The sequence below is a fragment of the Leptonotus elevatus genome, chromosome 16, assembly GCF_054856555.1.
Source record: "Leptonotus elevatus isolate MCC_2025b chromosome 16, RoL_Lele_1.0, whole genome shotgun sequence".
NCBI classification, from domain to species: Eukaryota; Metazoa; Chordata; class Actinopteri; order Syngnathiformes; family Syngnathidae; genus Leptonotus; species Leptonotus elevatus.
The window spans coordinates 18,040,223-18,057,107 of NC_141254.1; the positions used below are offsets into that span (position 1 = coordinate 18,040,223).

Here is a 16,885-nt window from a genome sequence, read left to right on the forward strand (position 1 = left end):
AAGGCTCAAGTTATAACTAAATTAACTTCTTCTTCTTTTTAAAGACATAACTGCACAATATCATTAGATCCAATACATGAGCTGTGTCAGGAACGTTTTTGTCATGATGTGAGTGCATTACTACCGGTTTAGCATTCCACAACAAGCAACAGTGGTCTCTTCAAAATGAAGATTATCCTTTGGATTAATTCCTGCCTTAGCCACCAAACCGTTTTTGAATCCTTTATGTTTAAAAGTAGAAGTCAATTCAAAAAAAAATTCTTTACAATATGTTTGTGTAATATGAGTAATATACCTGTTTTTATCCATCTGAAGGGGGGCGGCCATTTTGCCACTTCCTGTCTGAAAATGACATCACAGCTGCTCAAGGATCGGGTAACCAATGTCACGGACTCACCTGTTTTCTGAGTTTGGTCATGTGATGTTTGAAAACTGAACTTTGATTGGTCATTGACCGGAGCTCAGAGCAACTTTGAAGTCATTTACAGTTGACAGGAAGTGGCAAAATGGCCGCACCCTGAGATGGACAAAAATAGATGGATATTGCTGTTTATTTTATATTCCACAAAAGCAATATTATATTATATGACTTGCCCATTTATCCATTAAGGTTTGTGAAAAGTTACTGACCACAGCGCTGATAGAAGCCTCTTGTTCCTTTTTTATTGAAATGCTAAAAATTCAGAGTTCATCCAACAACCAGTGTCAATGACTACTAAAACAACAAACGCACATTTTTCTATAAATGTCAAAAAACAAAATCTCATTCAATAAAAATGTCTTGTCAAAATACAAACACAACAAATCAATGGAACAATAAAAGGTGAGGTATGCTAAGATTCAGTGTTGGAAATGATCAGTGTTTACAGTGCAGGATAACGACAGTAATTATTCAACATAAATCACAAAATATCATCTTTTTAAAAGCTTTTGGGGGGGGGGGTTCTTACAAAAAAAAGGTAAAGGATTGGTAAAAGGGTTAACCGTATTAAAATATACAGTTACAAATTCAAATTTGTCATGGACAGCTGTAAATATAAGAGAAGTAACTTGGCTGAAATAACATTCCCTTTCCAATAATTGATAATGAAACAAAATAAGTGACACAAAGGAAGAAAACGTGTTGCAAAAGTCTGAAAGTTGCAATGCAGACAGTCCCGAAACAAACTGCCAAGTAGTCCAAGGAGAGTTTTCCATCCTCCTCCTTTTCCTTGAGAAAAGTTTGTGTTGTTCCGTTTTAGATCACCGCAACACCCCGGCAGTTTACACATACTGCTCTTTGGGGAACGTGTACGCCCCCACCCCGGGGGGAGGAGATGTCAGGCCCGGTACTGAGGGGTACTTAAAGATGGCGGTGGAGTGCGAGGGTGGCGAGAAAGTGTTCTTGGACGAGTTGGTGCTGCTGCTGCTGCCTGTGGCGGTGGCGGCGGCGGCTTGTGGAGAGTGGTAGGGGTGTTGGGGCAGGTAGGACAGAGGGGGGTTAATGGGGGGAGAGTAGGGCTCCGGGTAGTCCTCCTTGTTACAGGCTAGCCTGTAGCTCACGTAGTCGGCTGTGTTGGGAAGCTCCTCGTAGAAACGTCCCGAATGCTGCGGAACGACGAGGAGAGATTTTATTTGGAACCGTCACCAAATTACATTCGTCGAAAAGTGTTTAAAGTTTTAGAATAACTGCACCTTATATGCTAAATTATGTTAGCCACATTATATGTTAGCATTGAGCTAGTGGAATTTCATTAGATGGTTTGAATGAACATTATTGCGCTTGCAGTTTTGATGACTGGATGCATTAGCATTGGTGTACCTAATGTTGTGACCAATGAGTGCCCTCTACGTACCTGAATATCTTCCGCAGGCCTTTTGCGTATCGGCTGGGACAGTTTCCTTGATGGAGAGTCATCTCTGAGGAAAAAAGAAAGACAAGAAACAGTATAATTTGGATAGACAACAATTTTGAGTTATTGCCCAAAAAAAGTACACATTTAATTTTAGTTTGTGTGCAACTTTTTTTCTTTTTTTTTGCTATAGTTTCCGATCCAGCAACCCAATTATGCCATCCATTCATTTTCTATAGTCCTTGACCTTTAACCTTCTGGTTGTCTCATTAAATTGTCTTTATTTGACTTGTAATCACAAAAGTCAGTCATAAAGGTGTGTAGAGTACATACGAGGCGTTATCCTTTCTGCTTCTGATTTTGAGGACCAGCACCGTGATGGTAATTCCCATCAGCACGCCCGCCGCCAACAATAAGGCCACCACGCTGATGACATCACCCGTCGCGATCTGCGGCAGCGGCTTGTCTGCAGAGAAAAACAGACATGACGCGCATGTGTCTAGATCGACTCTTGGTTCTTGAAAGGTAACGCAAAGCGGTCTCGTACCTGTAACGCTGACCTCCACGAATCCCGATCGGGTGCCGATGCTGTTCGTGGCATCGCACACGTAAGTGCCCTGCAGGTCGTACGTGACCAGCCCTTTAAAGATGAGGACGTTGTCTCTTATCTCAGCGCTGCTCGGCATGGAGCCATTTATCCTGAAGAAGGCCGGGAGAAATTTTGTAAGTGAAAGATTTATTGGGATGTTTATTTTTCTATTTTTTTTTCAATCCTCTTCGCTCACAGCTTCCACTGGTAGAGGGAGACGGCCGGGTTGGCGTCGGCTTGGCAGCTCAGCTGGACGTTCTCCCTGTTCAGGTACCAGTTCCCGTCGTAGCCGTCCACCAGAACATCGGGCTCATCTGGAGTGCACACACGATGATTAAACAAATGTTCACATCGTTTTGAGCGTGACAACAAAAGGAGCCGGGTGGAAAAAAATTCAATTGCGCTGAATATTGACGGAAACGTGATTTTCGGTGAACCTCCACATATTTGCAATTTGAGATTCACTCAATTAATCACGGCACAACCACGAATGTTATAATTATTTTGGAATTAAAAATGACCGCCGTCGTTGTGTTTTTGTTATTTATTGGCAGGGCGGGAAACTGAAATGACAATTAAATTGAAAGAGTCACTGAAACAAATTTTGGGGAACGATCATCACTGATCATAAACTGTGTTTTCTTTAAATTAATAGAAGGAAACTATCATTTAAGGGGTTTATTTATGTTTGAAAGTTTGTAGAGCGAGGACCAACATAAAATACACATTTGTTTCCGTTTCACAACCCATAAAACACACATTTTAGTGTGGATGACTTACACTGAATATCAAGGGTGACGCTGTCGGTGAACACCTCGTCGTTGTACGAGGTGACACAAGTGAGCGTCTCCTTGTGCGTTTCCCTGCTGGGCACCAGAATGTAGTCGCTCTGAATGGTGAAGGTTCCGTCTGAGTTTCTGTATTCGCGGGTGCTCACTTCGCCTGGCACCCTCGTCTCCCACCTGCCCACAGGAGAAACATACCAGTGTTAGATAGCTAATACTAGTTTACTTAGGGGTGACCATATTCCTATTTCCAAAAAAAGAGGACACCTGCCCCGGCCTTGAAATTGTGGTACCAGTCGCAGTTACACGGTGTACTTCACCTTCTATTAGGCACGCAATGCCAACCTGGCATTTTCATGATTTTATAAAACCCCCGGACAGGATATAAGAAAATGGTCTGGCCTCCCAAAATAGGACACGTTTGGTCACCCGAGTTTACTAGCCAGCTCATTTTTAAAATAGATAATCCAAGCTAACAAGATTGCTAATGCTAGTTTACTAGCTAGCTAATTTTTAAGTTTTTAGCTAGCTAGTATTAGCTCACAAGCTAGCTAATACTAGTTTACTAGCTAGCTAGCTAGCACATTTTTTAAGTTTTAGTCTGTCCTGTAATAAGGCTTTTTTCTCTCTCCCAATGAGGAGCAAGAAAACAATCTGGAGTAATGGTACAAAAACTAAATAAGAGAACTTGTTTTGGGTTAACTCCTGATGTCACCACACTGCCCCCTTATGGAATGGTTCTGTAAGGTCTCAGGTATTATTAAAATAAACTATAATTTATTCCTTTTGAAGCATTTTTGAAGCGCACTGAAAAAAAATACACTATAGGTTTTAGTTTTAATCTTTTCAACTTTTATCCTTAAAAAAAATAAAAAAATAAATACAGTATATTACTTTACTCTAAAATTGAGAAACCCTGTTCCTGACAATAGAAATTAACTCCATTTCAAGACATTTTATCATCTAAATATATTAATTAATAACATATACGATCAAATTCAGCTTTAAAAAAAACCACATATATATATATATATATATATATATATATATATATATATATATATATATATATATATATATATATATATATATATATATATATATATCAATAAATAGTGATAAATCAGCACATACCTGATGACACCAGGTGGTTTTCCATTGGCAGAAATGCACGACGCCACTGGCGTCTTCAGGTTGGAAGCACGAGCCACCAGTGTTGGCGTGGACAGACTCATCTGAGTAGTCGGGCGAACTAAACATGATGGTAAAAAAGAGAATATGACCAAATATATTGCATTCATGCTTACCAGAAAAAAAATTAAAAAATGTTGTCATACGCATGGCAGGCCAGTTGGCGATGTTACTTTGTACATACGGAGGCAGTTGTCACTCACCATATACCGTCAGGTTGACCTTGTTCTCCCTGTTGCCCGCGGGGAAGGTGGTGTATTCACAGATGTAGGTGGCCTCGTCGGACAGACGCAGCGAGGAGAAGGTGATGGTGGTGTCTTCAAGCGACGGCGTTCGACGCCTCACGGCGGCGTTCTTGAAGGCGACGCGGTCCTTGTAGGGCGGGGCCACAGACACGCCAAGGGATGGGTTGGCGATGGCCATGTTCTGCTTGGAACCGTTCACCAGTTTCTGCCATGTCACCTGGGAAGGAACATAAGGGGGGGGAGGGGTGGGGATTGTGTGATACACTGCGTTGGGTTTTTCTAATTGAGTCTTAAAGTTGAAGGAAATCATCTATAGATAAATGCAGAGGGCCAAGGACATTTTGGTATGCCGTGAAGGTATTCTGTCATGGGAATTTTGTAATGTTTTTATAACTAAACAATCGTGAATGGAAACCTTCTACCGTCTGCCCTTCGAAATGAGATAAGCACAACTCTCCCTCGTTTTGTGTGGGAGTCGGCAAGGTGATAGTCGTAATAAATCGGTCTCCTATGCTATGCTAAACAAGAAGATAGCAAGGCGCTGAATGGGTTGCCTTATTAGATTCTGAGTGTCCTTGTGTGTGCTCTTTTTGGTATTTGGATACGGTTCCACCTCTCGAGTCAAGGTATAATAAATTAGAGACCGTTAGGATGTGAATGACGGCAAGGAGGCGAGGGAGAGAAATCCTTTGTAAAAACATCTTAATCTCACTTTATTTCTTCGTCTCACACAGACAAACAGAAATTACTACAACAATCGCTTTTTTATTTTTATTTTTTTTTAGATAACATTAATATCAACTGAAGTGTTTTTGCAGTGTGGTGGGCTAATGAAGTGGACAAGTACCTGTGAGATTTTGACGGGCGGCGAGCTGTTGATGAACCGACAGCGGAGATCCACCTTGGAACCCAAGTACCCTGACTTCCCATCGTCCATTTCTACAGTTTGGCCATTCCCTCCTATTAAAAACAAGAAAGAAAGAGGGACACACAGTAAACGGCAATTTTCTCCCAGGTTGAGAGCCAAACACGCTAACCAGCAGGCTAATATCCTGGGGTGCTAACCCACTGGCTAGCAGTTTACACTTAATCCAACTGTTACACTAATCTAACAGTTTGACTAAATGTGGGTTGATTTGTCATGCCTGGTGAGTGAGTTATCATTTTGGACGCTAAACAGCTAACTCAATATACCACATATCACAATAACAATAAATGATAGGAGAGCGCCTCAACGATTTTATATCACACAAGAATATATATTTTTACATCACGCAGCTTTATACTACAATGAATTTAAATTCCACCAAAATGGCAGTAATATTCCAGACAATGCATGCGAAAGGGATTAACATGGTCAGTACAGTTTATGTCAAAGGTGAAACAACATGAGAAAGGACCTGATGTCAAAGGTGGGGGATTACAGTAAAGGTATAAATAAGTGTGATTTGTAAAGTACTGTCGCCACTACTTGACTGATCCTCTGGAACAAATCCACTTCACTCACGTGTTTACTTGTGCCACATGGCCAGACAGTCACAGACACTAGTAAGTGTGTGAGTGGGCTTACTTTTAAGCAGCTGGGCTGCAGGTTGATTCATAATGCAACCCAGCTGAGCACAAGGATGGCACAATGAAAAAAATAATAATAATGCTCTTACGGTAGTCACTTCGTTATTTTTTTGTTTGTTTTGGAGCTCAAGGAACTACTGCTAGTGTGCAAAGTTATTACATAAACTAATGTTGATGTCTCTCGTGGATATTTATTGGGTCAAACTAGCGATTATCAGTTGAGATGTTATCAAAAAAGAGCAATTTACCCTTGGATCTCATTTAGCTGGTCGGCAGCCAATCGCATGGCACGTGTAGACAAACTAAAAATCACGTGAATGATGCTAATGAATTTGTAAACGGTTACGACGTCAGCCAACGTGCGTGCTGCGTGGTGACGTCATGCGATGGACGCAAGCCCAGGCCACTCCGCTGTCAAATCGGTGTGTATGCCGCTCCGCTCTTTAGTAGGAATAGTTGCGACGAGTAAAGTAATAAAATTCAATGTTACAGCAGATGCGCGTCATTATGTTGGTAAATCATTTGTTAAAGATATCTTGCGTGGTTTGGGGTTCGCGTTGTCGCTGATAGGTGACATTTTGGAGCCGTTTTGGGCTAAGCTAATGTTGCTAGCTAGCACCGATTAGCACAGAGCCAGCAAGAATGCAGCAGTTGTACATGCTCATTTGTTTATGCACAGGTGATCGTCCAATAAAGACGCTGTGAGACCAAATTTGTCTTAGTTTAGTAAAAACTACAATACATGGGGAAAAGTGTACTTGAGTCGTTACTGTAGTTTAATATTTACAAAAAGTGTACTTTAAGGATCATGAGTCTGACACTAATAGTAACTTCTATAGAAAGCAAAGCAGATTTTTGTGTGTGTGCGTGTGTATGAAAAAAATATGAATAATAATAATGATGACAATGATATACTAACATCATTACTAAAAAAAAAATAGCAACATATTCACATTAGCTATAGTTCGGCATGCAAGTCTAACCATTGTGTTAATGGAGGTTTATTGATGTGTACACGGTCAAGCCAAAAAGAAACACCCCAGGCAGAAATTGCAGATATATTGGCAGGCAGCTGACTCTGGAGTTGGAATAATGAAAAAAAAAAAAAAAAAGGGGCGCTAAATGGCCCCAACTCGTTTACAAACCAACCACATTCACACATTAAAAGTTCCCTCGTGAGTCGAGTTGAGCTGATTAGAGGTTTAGATGAAGAGCAGTGAGTCTTGATCCACCTCCCTCTCTCTCACACTCCCACGTCACTCTTTTTCACTTTCCTGCTCTTGGGTCCATTCATTCATTCATTCTTCCATTGTATATGATCATGGGAAATGACCTCACGAGCCACAATGACCTAAAAACAGCAGCAGCATGGGAACTTAACACAACAATGACAATTTTGTTTTTGCACGTGTAACACGCATGCGAACGAGTCCTTATAAATGAGTCCGATATAGACGTCGACACGATTACACGAGTTGTATAAACAAAAAAGGCATCGGAAATCAATTTGGATCATTTAACCTTTAAGTACAACCTCAGTTCCATTGTAATTTTGCAACAAAATCAGTCTTAAAAAGCATCAGGCTGTGATTAATACACTGAGATCGATATGCATTGTTACTGTAGAAAGACTGTGAGGGGAATTTTTTTGCTCTTGGAAAACTTTAATTGCGCAGACATCTATTGGCCTTCAACCAGTCCTGACCGTCTTTACTTCAAGGCCAGTTGTTGATAATCCCAAACACCTTGAAATATATTTATATAAACATATTTTTTTCTAAATACTAGTACTGAAAAAAGGAGAAGAATGTGCTCTGACAAGAAAACGAGAGAAAAAGCGAACGAGGGCAGATTAACTCTTTAATCACCGTGCCATCAAATCTGTGATTGATTGCGGATTACCGCGCTGAGTTTGTCTGGAATTTACTGTGGAGGAACCTGACACACAAACATAAACAGACACACACATTCAACTAAAATCTATAGTTCATTTGTGACATTGAACACCACGATATCATGTGATTTCCACTCCCGTTTTTATCTCTAAAAGCAACAGATTGCACCGCAGAAACAGCACAAGAATGAAAACACATTTGTGGGCATCCACTCTCCGAAATTACATCCCTGGCATGCTCCCATTTTAACTGATTGAAATGTAGGTTTTTCAAACGTATAATTTAATCTGTCATTGTTTGAGAGTGCCCGTGTGCATGTTTGTATGTAATCTGCACGGCGGCGTGGAGTGTGCACTTGGCCCGCGTTCAGCGAGGCCAGCTCACAGGATTAGCATGACTCTTGCTGCTGTTTGGGGACACGGACGGACGCAAGGGAAAGAGGAGATGAGGAGTCACGGTGGGGAACAAAACGTCAGGGGGAGGACAAGTGGGAAGACGGATAAATCGTCAATCATAAAGATGGGCCTGCAATGCTACTACGTAAAGGGGTGAGAAAGAGGTCAAGAAGGGCTGGGCTGGATTATTTTAGTCTGGGTGATCCAATGGTGGATTATGCTGAAATGTGCTCGTCAAATCTCCAGCGGCAAATGGCAAAACAGAACGTGGAGGGGAACGAGCATGAGTGTGCACCAAGCAAGCAGGTGAAGATGTTTGTAGTGTGAGATTTGGCAGTCTCACCCTCCGTGTGCAGTTCTAATCCCTGCCCTTCAACACATGGCACACTCGCACAGCGGCATGTACACATGGCATGGAGAGGGCTTTGAGTGAAGCAAGCAATCAGAGCAGATGTCGCAGCAGCTCAACACATCCGTATGCTGCCACTATTGTCATTACGTAAGCAGCCTACTTTTTTGGGGGGGGATGCCACCACAAGTCTGACAGCAGATTCTCATCCCTCCATTCATTAAAAGTGTTTGTTGACTGCATGCAGTATTAGTGTGTCGCGCCCGTGGGAAATGATCCCATTTTAATTCATTGGTCTTACAATGACTACTTTGCGCATCTATCTATGCCAGTGACGTATAGTGACAGGAAGAACAATTAAATGCTCTTCCACTCTTCCAAATTTGCTTTTTTTTTTTATGTGAATCAGACTAAAATTCTCTAGAAAAATACACCTCTAAAGTTTCAGAAAAAATATCACTATTATTTTGTATTTTCTTTAGCTTTTTTTCTTCTCCCCAAAAGAACTTGCATAACTTCGATACGTCCATCCATTTTGTTCACACACAGGAAGGCCGGAGGCAATTTAAAGCCTGACCGTTGAAACTTTTAACCGCACACGCTACAACTTGGTAAAAAATAAATAAATAAAATCAATAACAACAACAATAAATGTTCAGTAGCTATAGAGCTACAGGCCAGTGGTGTCCAAACTCGGGCCGGAGTCCTGCGGGTTTTTGGAAGTTTCCCTTCTCCAACACACCTGAAGCTCATCAGCGAGCTCCGCATAAGCCTGATAACGATCTGTTCATTGGAAGCGGGTGCATTGGAGCAGGAAAACATCCAAAACCTCAGGACTACGAGCCTCGAGGACCGAGTGTGGACACCACTGCTATAGGAAAACCATAACCATGATAAAAACTGTCAAATCTATTTCAAATTAACTATAGCAGGTGGTCACAGATAGATAGATGGATCTTTATAAACGCCACCATTTTTGTATCTCATACACCTAATTTTGTGTGTATTTATTTAACTTTATTATTCATTTAGTTTATATAAAAGTGACTAAGCAATTCAGGAAATTTCCATTTTGCAGCCCAAAATGTGTTATCAAAACTGAAGTTAAAAAAACGTTTACCTGACAAGACGTAAGTAGTTATCAAGAATATCCAAAGTGTCGTATGTTCCATGCCCAAACCACCTTTGCCAGTTTCTCTCCTTGGTTCAGTTCCCAGCGCGTACTTGTGGTCTGCCTCAGCGGCGACTTTCTCTGCCCCTGCCGCTCCAGTCGAGCCTCTTTTCCAGCCAACTCTGAAGATGGAAAACAATTTGTCAAAGCCGCACCATGAGATGTGATTCCCTCTTTCCCCCGCTCGTGTTGTGATTTGCCCGTGAACCGGAGGCGCAGCAGTCGGCTCGGCTCGGCGGGGATAAAGCAGCTTAACGCGTGGGCAGATTATTTCCCAGATAGCCTTCCCCCAGTCCCCACCGACAGCTATCTGTCACTGCCCAGGGGGCCACAACCGTGCAATAACCCCCCCCCCCCCCCCCAAAAAAAAAACAACAACAAAAAACAGTCAGGATAGAATTAATTTAGAGTGGGCGGAACTACGTGCTTCCAATTAACTCCACCCCATTCGCGGTTCGCTATTCACGCATTAACTTATTCGTGCTTCATTCTGTGGTCGGTATCCTCAGCGACTGAAAAACTCTCAATTTTGCAGTTATTGCCATTTTTGTGTTCCCTCTGTAACACTCTAAAATGGCACTAGATGGTGACAAAGCCAAAACTAAGGGTGTGTGGCACTGTGGCAGGCGGCACACATTTTGGATGCAATGCAATTTAATTCTGATATTTAATCAATACCGATACAGATATTATAATTTCTTATCGACATGTTTTTTCAGTCAAAATATTTTTACATTTACAGTCAAATCACATGACAAATTTAATACTGGCCATTTCTTATATAAGTTACTATACCCAAACCTCTCACCTGTGGATGTTATGTTCCAAATGGGATTTTTTAAGCATTCCTATTTTCTTGCTCTTCTCCCAGCTTTCTTGGAACGTGCTGCAGGTTTCACATTAAAAATAAGTGTTTAAAATCAGCTTGCACGTTAATTTAATTGTCTTTGAATAGTATTCAGGATTTGCAAATCATTGTATTTTTTCCCCGATTTTACACAGAACACACCATTATATATAAGTATTGCGTATTGCATTCACTTGGGGAAAAAACCCTCACATGTTTTTCTGACAATTTTTTTTTAGGAAGGGGGGGGGGGCGCTTTGTTTTTGTTGTTGTTTTTGGTATTTTCTTTAATTTTCTATTTTACTGATTTTTTTTTTTAACAGAAAAAAATATGTATTCCGAAAAAATATATATTTAGAAAACAGGGGGTGGGGGTATATTCAGAAAACAGGAAAAAATAGGACACCAGATCAACATATTTAATAAAACATGGAGAAAATACTCCAAAAACAAACAAACAAAGTCCTCCCCAATGTTTTTGCAAGTTAATGCAATACGCTTTCACTATATATATAAAAAAAAATACTACAACAACAAAAACCTTGATGAAAACCTTACGCGTGAATCACATGACTCATCAGCTGATCGTGTAACTTCCTTTAAAGTAGAATAGGTCGTTCTGCGGGACGTAGATGACCCGCGGCCACGGAGGTCGGAGGACGAGATTGAACAACATTCGTCCCACGAGCCTCGACGCTTCTTCAAAGTCATCGCCGGGGTCAAGTCAACGACGAAGCTCTCGTCTTGCATTAGCTTTCAGGTACCGGCTAAACTTTGCTAGCTCTGCCCTTCTCAGCCTGGCATTTCATTCCTCCGTGAAAGTCGTATTCTCACATGAATACGTTTAAACGTCACCCCGAACCCACTGTCGTTATTTGTGTTTTGTCCACGCCAGGACGTTTAAAGACTTCCACGATGAGAAGAACAACGACACGGCTGCCCTTACCGCAGCTCCCCTTCGGGCTGCTGACCTGCGCGCTGTTGCTCGTGCCGCCTTTGTACACGTCGTGTCACCCGATGCTGATCTCAGGTCAGCCGCAGCTTGTAATGGAGCGTCTCAGCCTGCCAATGTTCAAATTCAACTGGACCAGCATCTCCTGCCGCGCGTGTCAAGTCCTCTTCACCATGCTCGACGTGGCTCTCCTGGTAAGTCTTGACACTGCAGATCATACAATAATACTTGGACTATTTGAGTGGATTCTGTGTCTTTTGTAATACTAATGGTAATACACGATAACATGATAATAATAATAATTGTCTTGTGTATTTGCCTGTTGTCTTTATAAAACTGATTAAGGCCTTTGTTTTCAACTATTAAATGTGTCAGTTTCAGTGTGAATGCTTGTTGTTTCGACAACGATTTTGAAACACTGTATTAGAGGAACAAAAACAAGGAAATGTGGACTTGTGTATTTCAAACACAGTAGTCCTGTTGACGTTTGCGGGTTAGTCTGCAGTTCTGTGAAATTACTTAAATCACTTTCAAGTACAAACCAAATAGGGGACATGTTGTGTGTGTTTTTTTTAAATAATAATAAATGTGGTTGTTGGTTCAACCGTCAATGTCAATAGGTAGCCTAAAAAAAACAATTTGTAATCTCGATTGATTTAAGGGTACGAAGTCTTTCTTGTGGCTTGTATATCTGACACCAAGAATCATATGACCACTTTAGTTGACCTCAATTGTGGACTCTGTCCTACACTAATCCATAATGTATACGTGCACAATCCATGCAATGTAATGCAAAAACTGTATCCAATTTTATATTTTATTTTAGGGTATTTTGTTGATTAACTTAAGTCTTTTTTTATTAAAAAAAAATTTAACGGCTTCCAGAGCGACATCAACGAAGAGCGAGTGGCGCGCGCCATGGGCGAGGCCTGCATCCGCCTCCACCTGGCCGACGAGCAGGTGTGTCGCGACATCACCGAGCTTTTCCGGGACGACTTCATCCGGGCCTTGCAGGAGTCCCTGCTGTGGCCGTCCGAGGCGTGCGGCCTGCTGGTGGGGCCCGCCTGCGGCAAGTTTGACATCTACGCGTCGTGGAACATAACCTTGCCCAAGGACCCCAAGCCTCCTGTTACGCCGCCTGTGCCGCCGAAACCCGGCTCGCCGAAGAGCAGGGTGCTGTTTCTCACAGACATCCACTGGGACAACGTAAGCCTGCTTCATTCGAGCATTTTTATTATCCACCGTACTGTGATATTTATTGTGTTAAATTAGCCGTTCTTCCTAAAATTGGTTGATTAAAATGTAAGAGTATTTTTTTTAAATTTCAATTATTATTATTTTTTGCACAAGGTAAGTCAATGTGCTTCACATATTTAAAAGCATTTCCAAGCATAAGTAAGGAAATTTAAAAAAAGAAAGAAAAAAAAAAGTAGCTTACTAAAATTACTAAATCCATTTAAAAATATGAAAACTTGATTTAGTAAAATATTGTTTAATAAACAGCATATCAAATATAATTGTGACATTTATATTTTTATTTCCACTACTCTACAAATGACCTGGCTAACTTGGCCATGTTGAACTCAGAGTACCATAAAAAAAGATTGGGACTGCAATTTGAAAACCCAGCTCAGATCTAAATACCTTTTCATTCTGATATAAACAAAATGAAACTACTCCAGCCAACTGAATTATATTGAGTAATATCAGCATATTAAAGTCATTAACTACGGATCATTATCATCATCATATTATTCATTATCTTCACTTTCCATGAGCATTATTGAGATATGCAGTTAGTCCATAAATAAATGAAGCATCTGAAATGGTTTTGTAACAAACTTCTTTCCCCTCATGTTGACTTCCTGTTTACTTATATTGTAGGACAGGTAGCAATGCAATAGCACCCTCTGCTGGCTTCTGCAATCAATTTAGCCTTTAATCAGAGAAAGAATTCTAACTTAAAAATAACCTTTTTGCATTTTATTTTGTCATTTTTAATCAGTTCCCAGTTGTTTCAAATAACATGTCTGTGACGTGTTTGTCAAAATTTCACAGAGATCAAAACTTACAGCTCACTTTACGCACAATTTAAATTTTCAGAAATGACGAAGATGACAAGAATGACCTAGTTGCGCAACTTTACACTTGATGCAGTCACTTGACAATCCCGATCATTTCTGCAAACAAACGATCAACTGTCTATTTTCACCGACAGGAGTACGCCACTGGCAGTGCCGCCGACTGCAAGGAGCCTCTGTGCTGCCGTAACGATTCGGGAACCTCCAAGTGGCGGCGCAGGGAGGCGGGCTACTGGGGAACATACAGCAAGTGCGACCTGCCGCTCAGGACGGTTGAAAACCTCCTGGAAAATGTGGCCAGGGCCGGACCCTGGGACTGGGTCTACTGGACGGGGGACATCCCGGCGCACAACGTCTGGTCTCAGACCAGAAAACAGCAGCTGTCTGCACTTACCGTCATCACCAGGCTCATCCAGAAGTGGGTTCAAATCTTTTAAGATCTTTGACGTCTATAGTCGTCAATGGCAGTGAATGAGTTGCAGTTGGCTCCGTTTGAACAACCTGGCCATCTTCCATTCAGACACCTTGGGCCGAACGTGGCGGTCTACCCTGCTATCGGAAACCACGAGAGCACACCGGTGAACAGTTTCCCGCCGCCTTTTGTTCACGGCAACAGATCCGCCGCCTGGCTCTATGACACCATGGCTGACGAGTGGTCAAAATGGCTGCCGGAGCAGGCCTTGAAGTCTCTGAGGTGGGCTGCGTTTGAACATGTCACTTGGGGAGTCGCCATCTTTAGATTAGCTTCTTTAAAATCGATGTTGTGTCAAAAAGAAATAAATGCATCATTTTTGGAATGCGATTGCAGATACGGAGGATTCTACGCCGTGCAGATCCAGCCGGGCCTGAGGCTGGTGTCCCTCAACATGAACTTCTGCGCTCGTGAGAACTTCTGGCTCATGGTGAACTCCACCGACCCCGCCAACCAGTTGCAGTGGCTGGTCCACATTCTCCAGGCCAGCGAAGACGAGGGGGAGAAGGTGAGCACGAACGAGGAAATTGTAAACGGTGTGGAATTGCTTTTTAATGAGGCCAAAGTTGTTGATGTGTGTTTCTTTATGAGCGTAATTGTCTTTCTGTGGGCAGGTTCATATTATTGGTCATATTCCACCTGGTCTATGTTTGGGCAGCTGGAGCTGGAACTACTATCATATTGTCAACAGGTACATTGAGTTTTAAAAAGTGGAAATGTTACACTCGAGAGAAATAAAGACTGTTTTTTGTTTTTTTCCACCCCCTTCCAGATATGAAAGTACCATTACGGGCCAATTTTTCGGGCATACGCACTATGATGAGTTCCAGATGTTTTATGACGGGGAGACTTTGACTCGTCCACTAGGGGTTGCGTTCATTTCTCCCAGTGTGACCACCTATATTAATTTAAACCCAGGTGAGCACGTCATAGCGTCCATTCTATGTATACACAGAATTTTTTATTAATTTATTTGATTTAAAATTTAACTTGATAAAATGTTTACTTTTATTGATCATTTTCCAGGTTAATTTATTTGATTTTTGATTTTTGATCATTTTTCCAGGTTAATTGATTTATTTAAATGTTTCATTTCATTGATAATTTTTTTTAATTTTATTGATAAATTGCCAGGTTAATTGATTTGATTAAATTTTAAATTTTATTGATAATTTTTGCAGGCTAATTGATTTATTTTAATTTTATTGATAATTTTTCAGATGTATTAATTTGATAGATTTCTTTTAATTTACTTTATCTTATTTACATTTTTATTTGTAATTTTACTTACCATTTTTCAGGTTAATTTGATTACAATTTTAATTTTATTGATATATATATATATTTTTTTATTTACTTTATCTTATTTACATTAAAAAATTTAATTTTATTGATCATTTTCCAGGTTCATTGATTTGATTTAAAATGTGATTTTATTGATAATTTTCCAGGTTCATTGATTTGATTTAAATTTTGATTTGATTTTAATTGATCATTTTCCAGGTTACCGCGTCTACTACGTAGACGGGAACTACCAAGGCAGCTCCCGCCTGGTTCTGGACCACGAGACCTACATCCTCAACTTGACTGATGCTAACCACAAATTGGGAGAGTCTCAAAATAACCCGAAGTGGACTCTGCTGTACCGCGCCACAGAGGCCTACGGGCTCTCCAGCCTTTTCCCCTCCGACTTGGACGGGCTCGTGCGGGGCTTCATCGGGGACGACCGCCTCTTCCAGAAGTTCTGGTACTTCCGACACAAGGGGCACGTTTCCGAGCCGTGCAAGGAGACGTGCAAAACCGCCGTCATGTGCTTTTTGCAAAGCGGCAGATACGACTTGCTGCAGCAGTGTGACCTCCTCAATGGTGTCAAAGTGAGAACAATTCCGTGTTAGGGTGAAGTGAGGAACTTTTTGCAAAGGAATGTCCATGGCGTGTTTAATTGGTGTCAAGGGTGGCGTTCCCATGCTTCTGTTTTTATTTCCAGCTAAGAATGTCTTTTGTTTACTTCAAATGCAACAATGTTTGGTCACAATCAATCCAAGACATTTTCTACTGTCTGCACTTTAATTTGAGCAAATCCGGATATGTTGACATCATTAAAATGTATACAGTATTGCTGGTCTTTATTTGACATGCACAACTTCCATCTACATCATGGCATAATATGTCGCTTGTTGATTGCCTGTATAAATTGTGAATACAATTATTGTAGTAATTTGTGAATAAAAAATTTTGGGGTACATGTGGCTTTGTAAAACGTGTGGACAATGTGGCATCTGAAATTAGAAATTTTCTTTTAGTAGTTAAATAAAAATTAAAAAAAATCACTACAAAATATTGATTATAACTTGGTTAACAAAAACCCAAACTGAACTACTGAAAAATCAAATTTGCACTTTAACTTGCCATATTAAAATCTAAAAAAACTTTTTTTTTTGTTGCTCTTATTTTAAAAATACACACTTATTATGAACAAGTTCTTAACTCTTCTAATGTTTTTAATTAC

At 40.8% G+C, this 16,885-nt stretch overlaps 2 protein-coding genes across 3 annotated transcripts; one reads left to right on the plus strand and one right to left on the minus strand.

Annotated features, from left to right (window-relative positions):
• Positions 1-643: 643 nt before the first annotated feature.
• On the minus strand, positions 644-11,837 carry LOC147161123 (nectin 1a-like). 2 transcript variants are annotated; one of them, XM_086099132.1, is made up of 11 exons: positions 11,430-11,837; positions 9,974-10,146; positions 5,490-5,602; positions 4,601-4,859; positions 4,341-4,458; positions 3,202-3,383; positions 2,618-2,735; positions 2,380-2,531; positions 2,166-2,298; positions 1,836-1,899; positions 644-1,587 (listed from the first exon to the last, which is right to left on the minus strand). In XM_086099132.1, exons 1-11 carry the CDS (start codon positions 11,447-11,449, stop codon positions 1,264-1,266), a joined length of 1,656 nt encoding a protein of 551 aa, XP_085955258.1. In that variant the 5' UTR covers positions 11,450-11,837; the 3' UTR covers positions 644-1,263. The 2 variants fall into 2 exon arrangements, with proteins under 2 accessions (XP_085955258.1, XP_085955257.1); XM_086099131.1 differs by lacking the exon at positions 11,430-11,837 and adding an exon at positions 10,833-10,910.
• Positions 11,449-16,619, plus strand: smpd1 (sphingomyelin phosphodiesterase 1). The gene is made up of 9 exons (XM_086099130.1): positions 11,449-11,631; positions 11,767-12,017; positions 12,709-13,029; positions 14,042-14,322; positions 14,425-14,598; positions 14,713-14,884; positions 14,991-15,067; positions 15,149-15,294; positions 15,880-16,619. Exons 2-9 carry the CDS (start codon positions 11,787-11,789, stop codon positions 16,269-16,271), a joined length of 1,794 nt encoding a protein of 597 aa, XP_085955256.1. The 5' UTR covers positions 11,449-11,631; positions 11,767-11,786; the 3' UTR covers positions 16,272-16,619.
• Positions 16,620-16,885: the final 266 nt, after the last annotated feature.

Bases quoted from the DNA above. Each gene is read 5' to 3' on its own strand.
- LOC147161123 (XM_086099131.1), bottom strand. From the start codon at position 10,870: ATGCTTAAAAAATCCCATTTGGAACATAACATCCACAG. The intron at 2,736-3,201 runs GTAAGTCATCCA...TGTGCACTCCAG, and splicing joins CGTCACCCTTGATATTCAGT to ATGAGCCCGATGTTCTGGTG. The intron at 1,588-1,835 runs GTACGTAGAGGG...GTCGTTCCGCAG, and splicing joins GGCCTGCGGAAGATATTCAG to CATTCGGGACGTTTCTACGA.
- smpd1 (XM_086099130.1), top strand. From the start codon at position 11,787: ATGAGAAGAACAACGACACGGCTGCCCTTACCGCAGCTCCCCTTCGGG. The intron at 15,068-15,148 runs GTACATTGAGTT...ACCCCCTTCCAG, and splicing joins TACTATCATATTGTCAACAG to ATATGAAAGTACCATTACGG. The intron at 15,295-15,879 runs GTGAGCACGTCA...ATCATTTTCCAG, and splicing joins CTATATTAATTTAAACCCAG to GTTACCGCGTCTACTACGTA.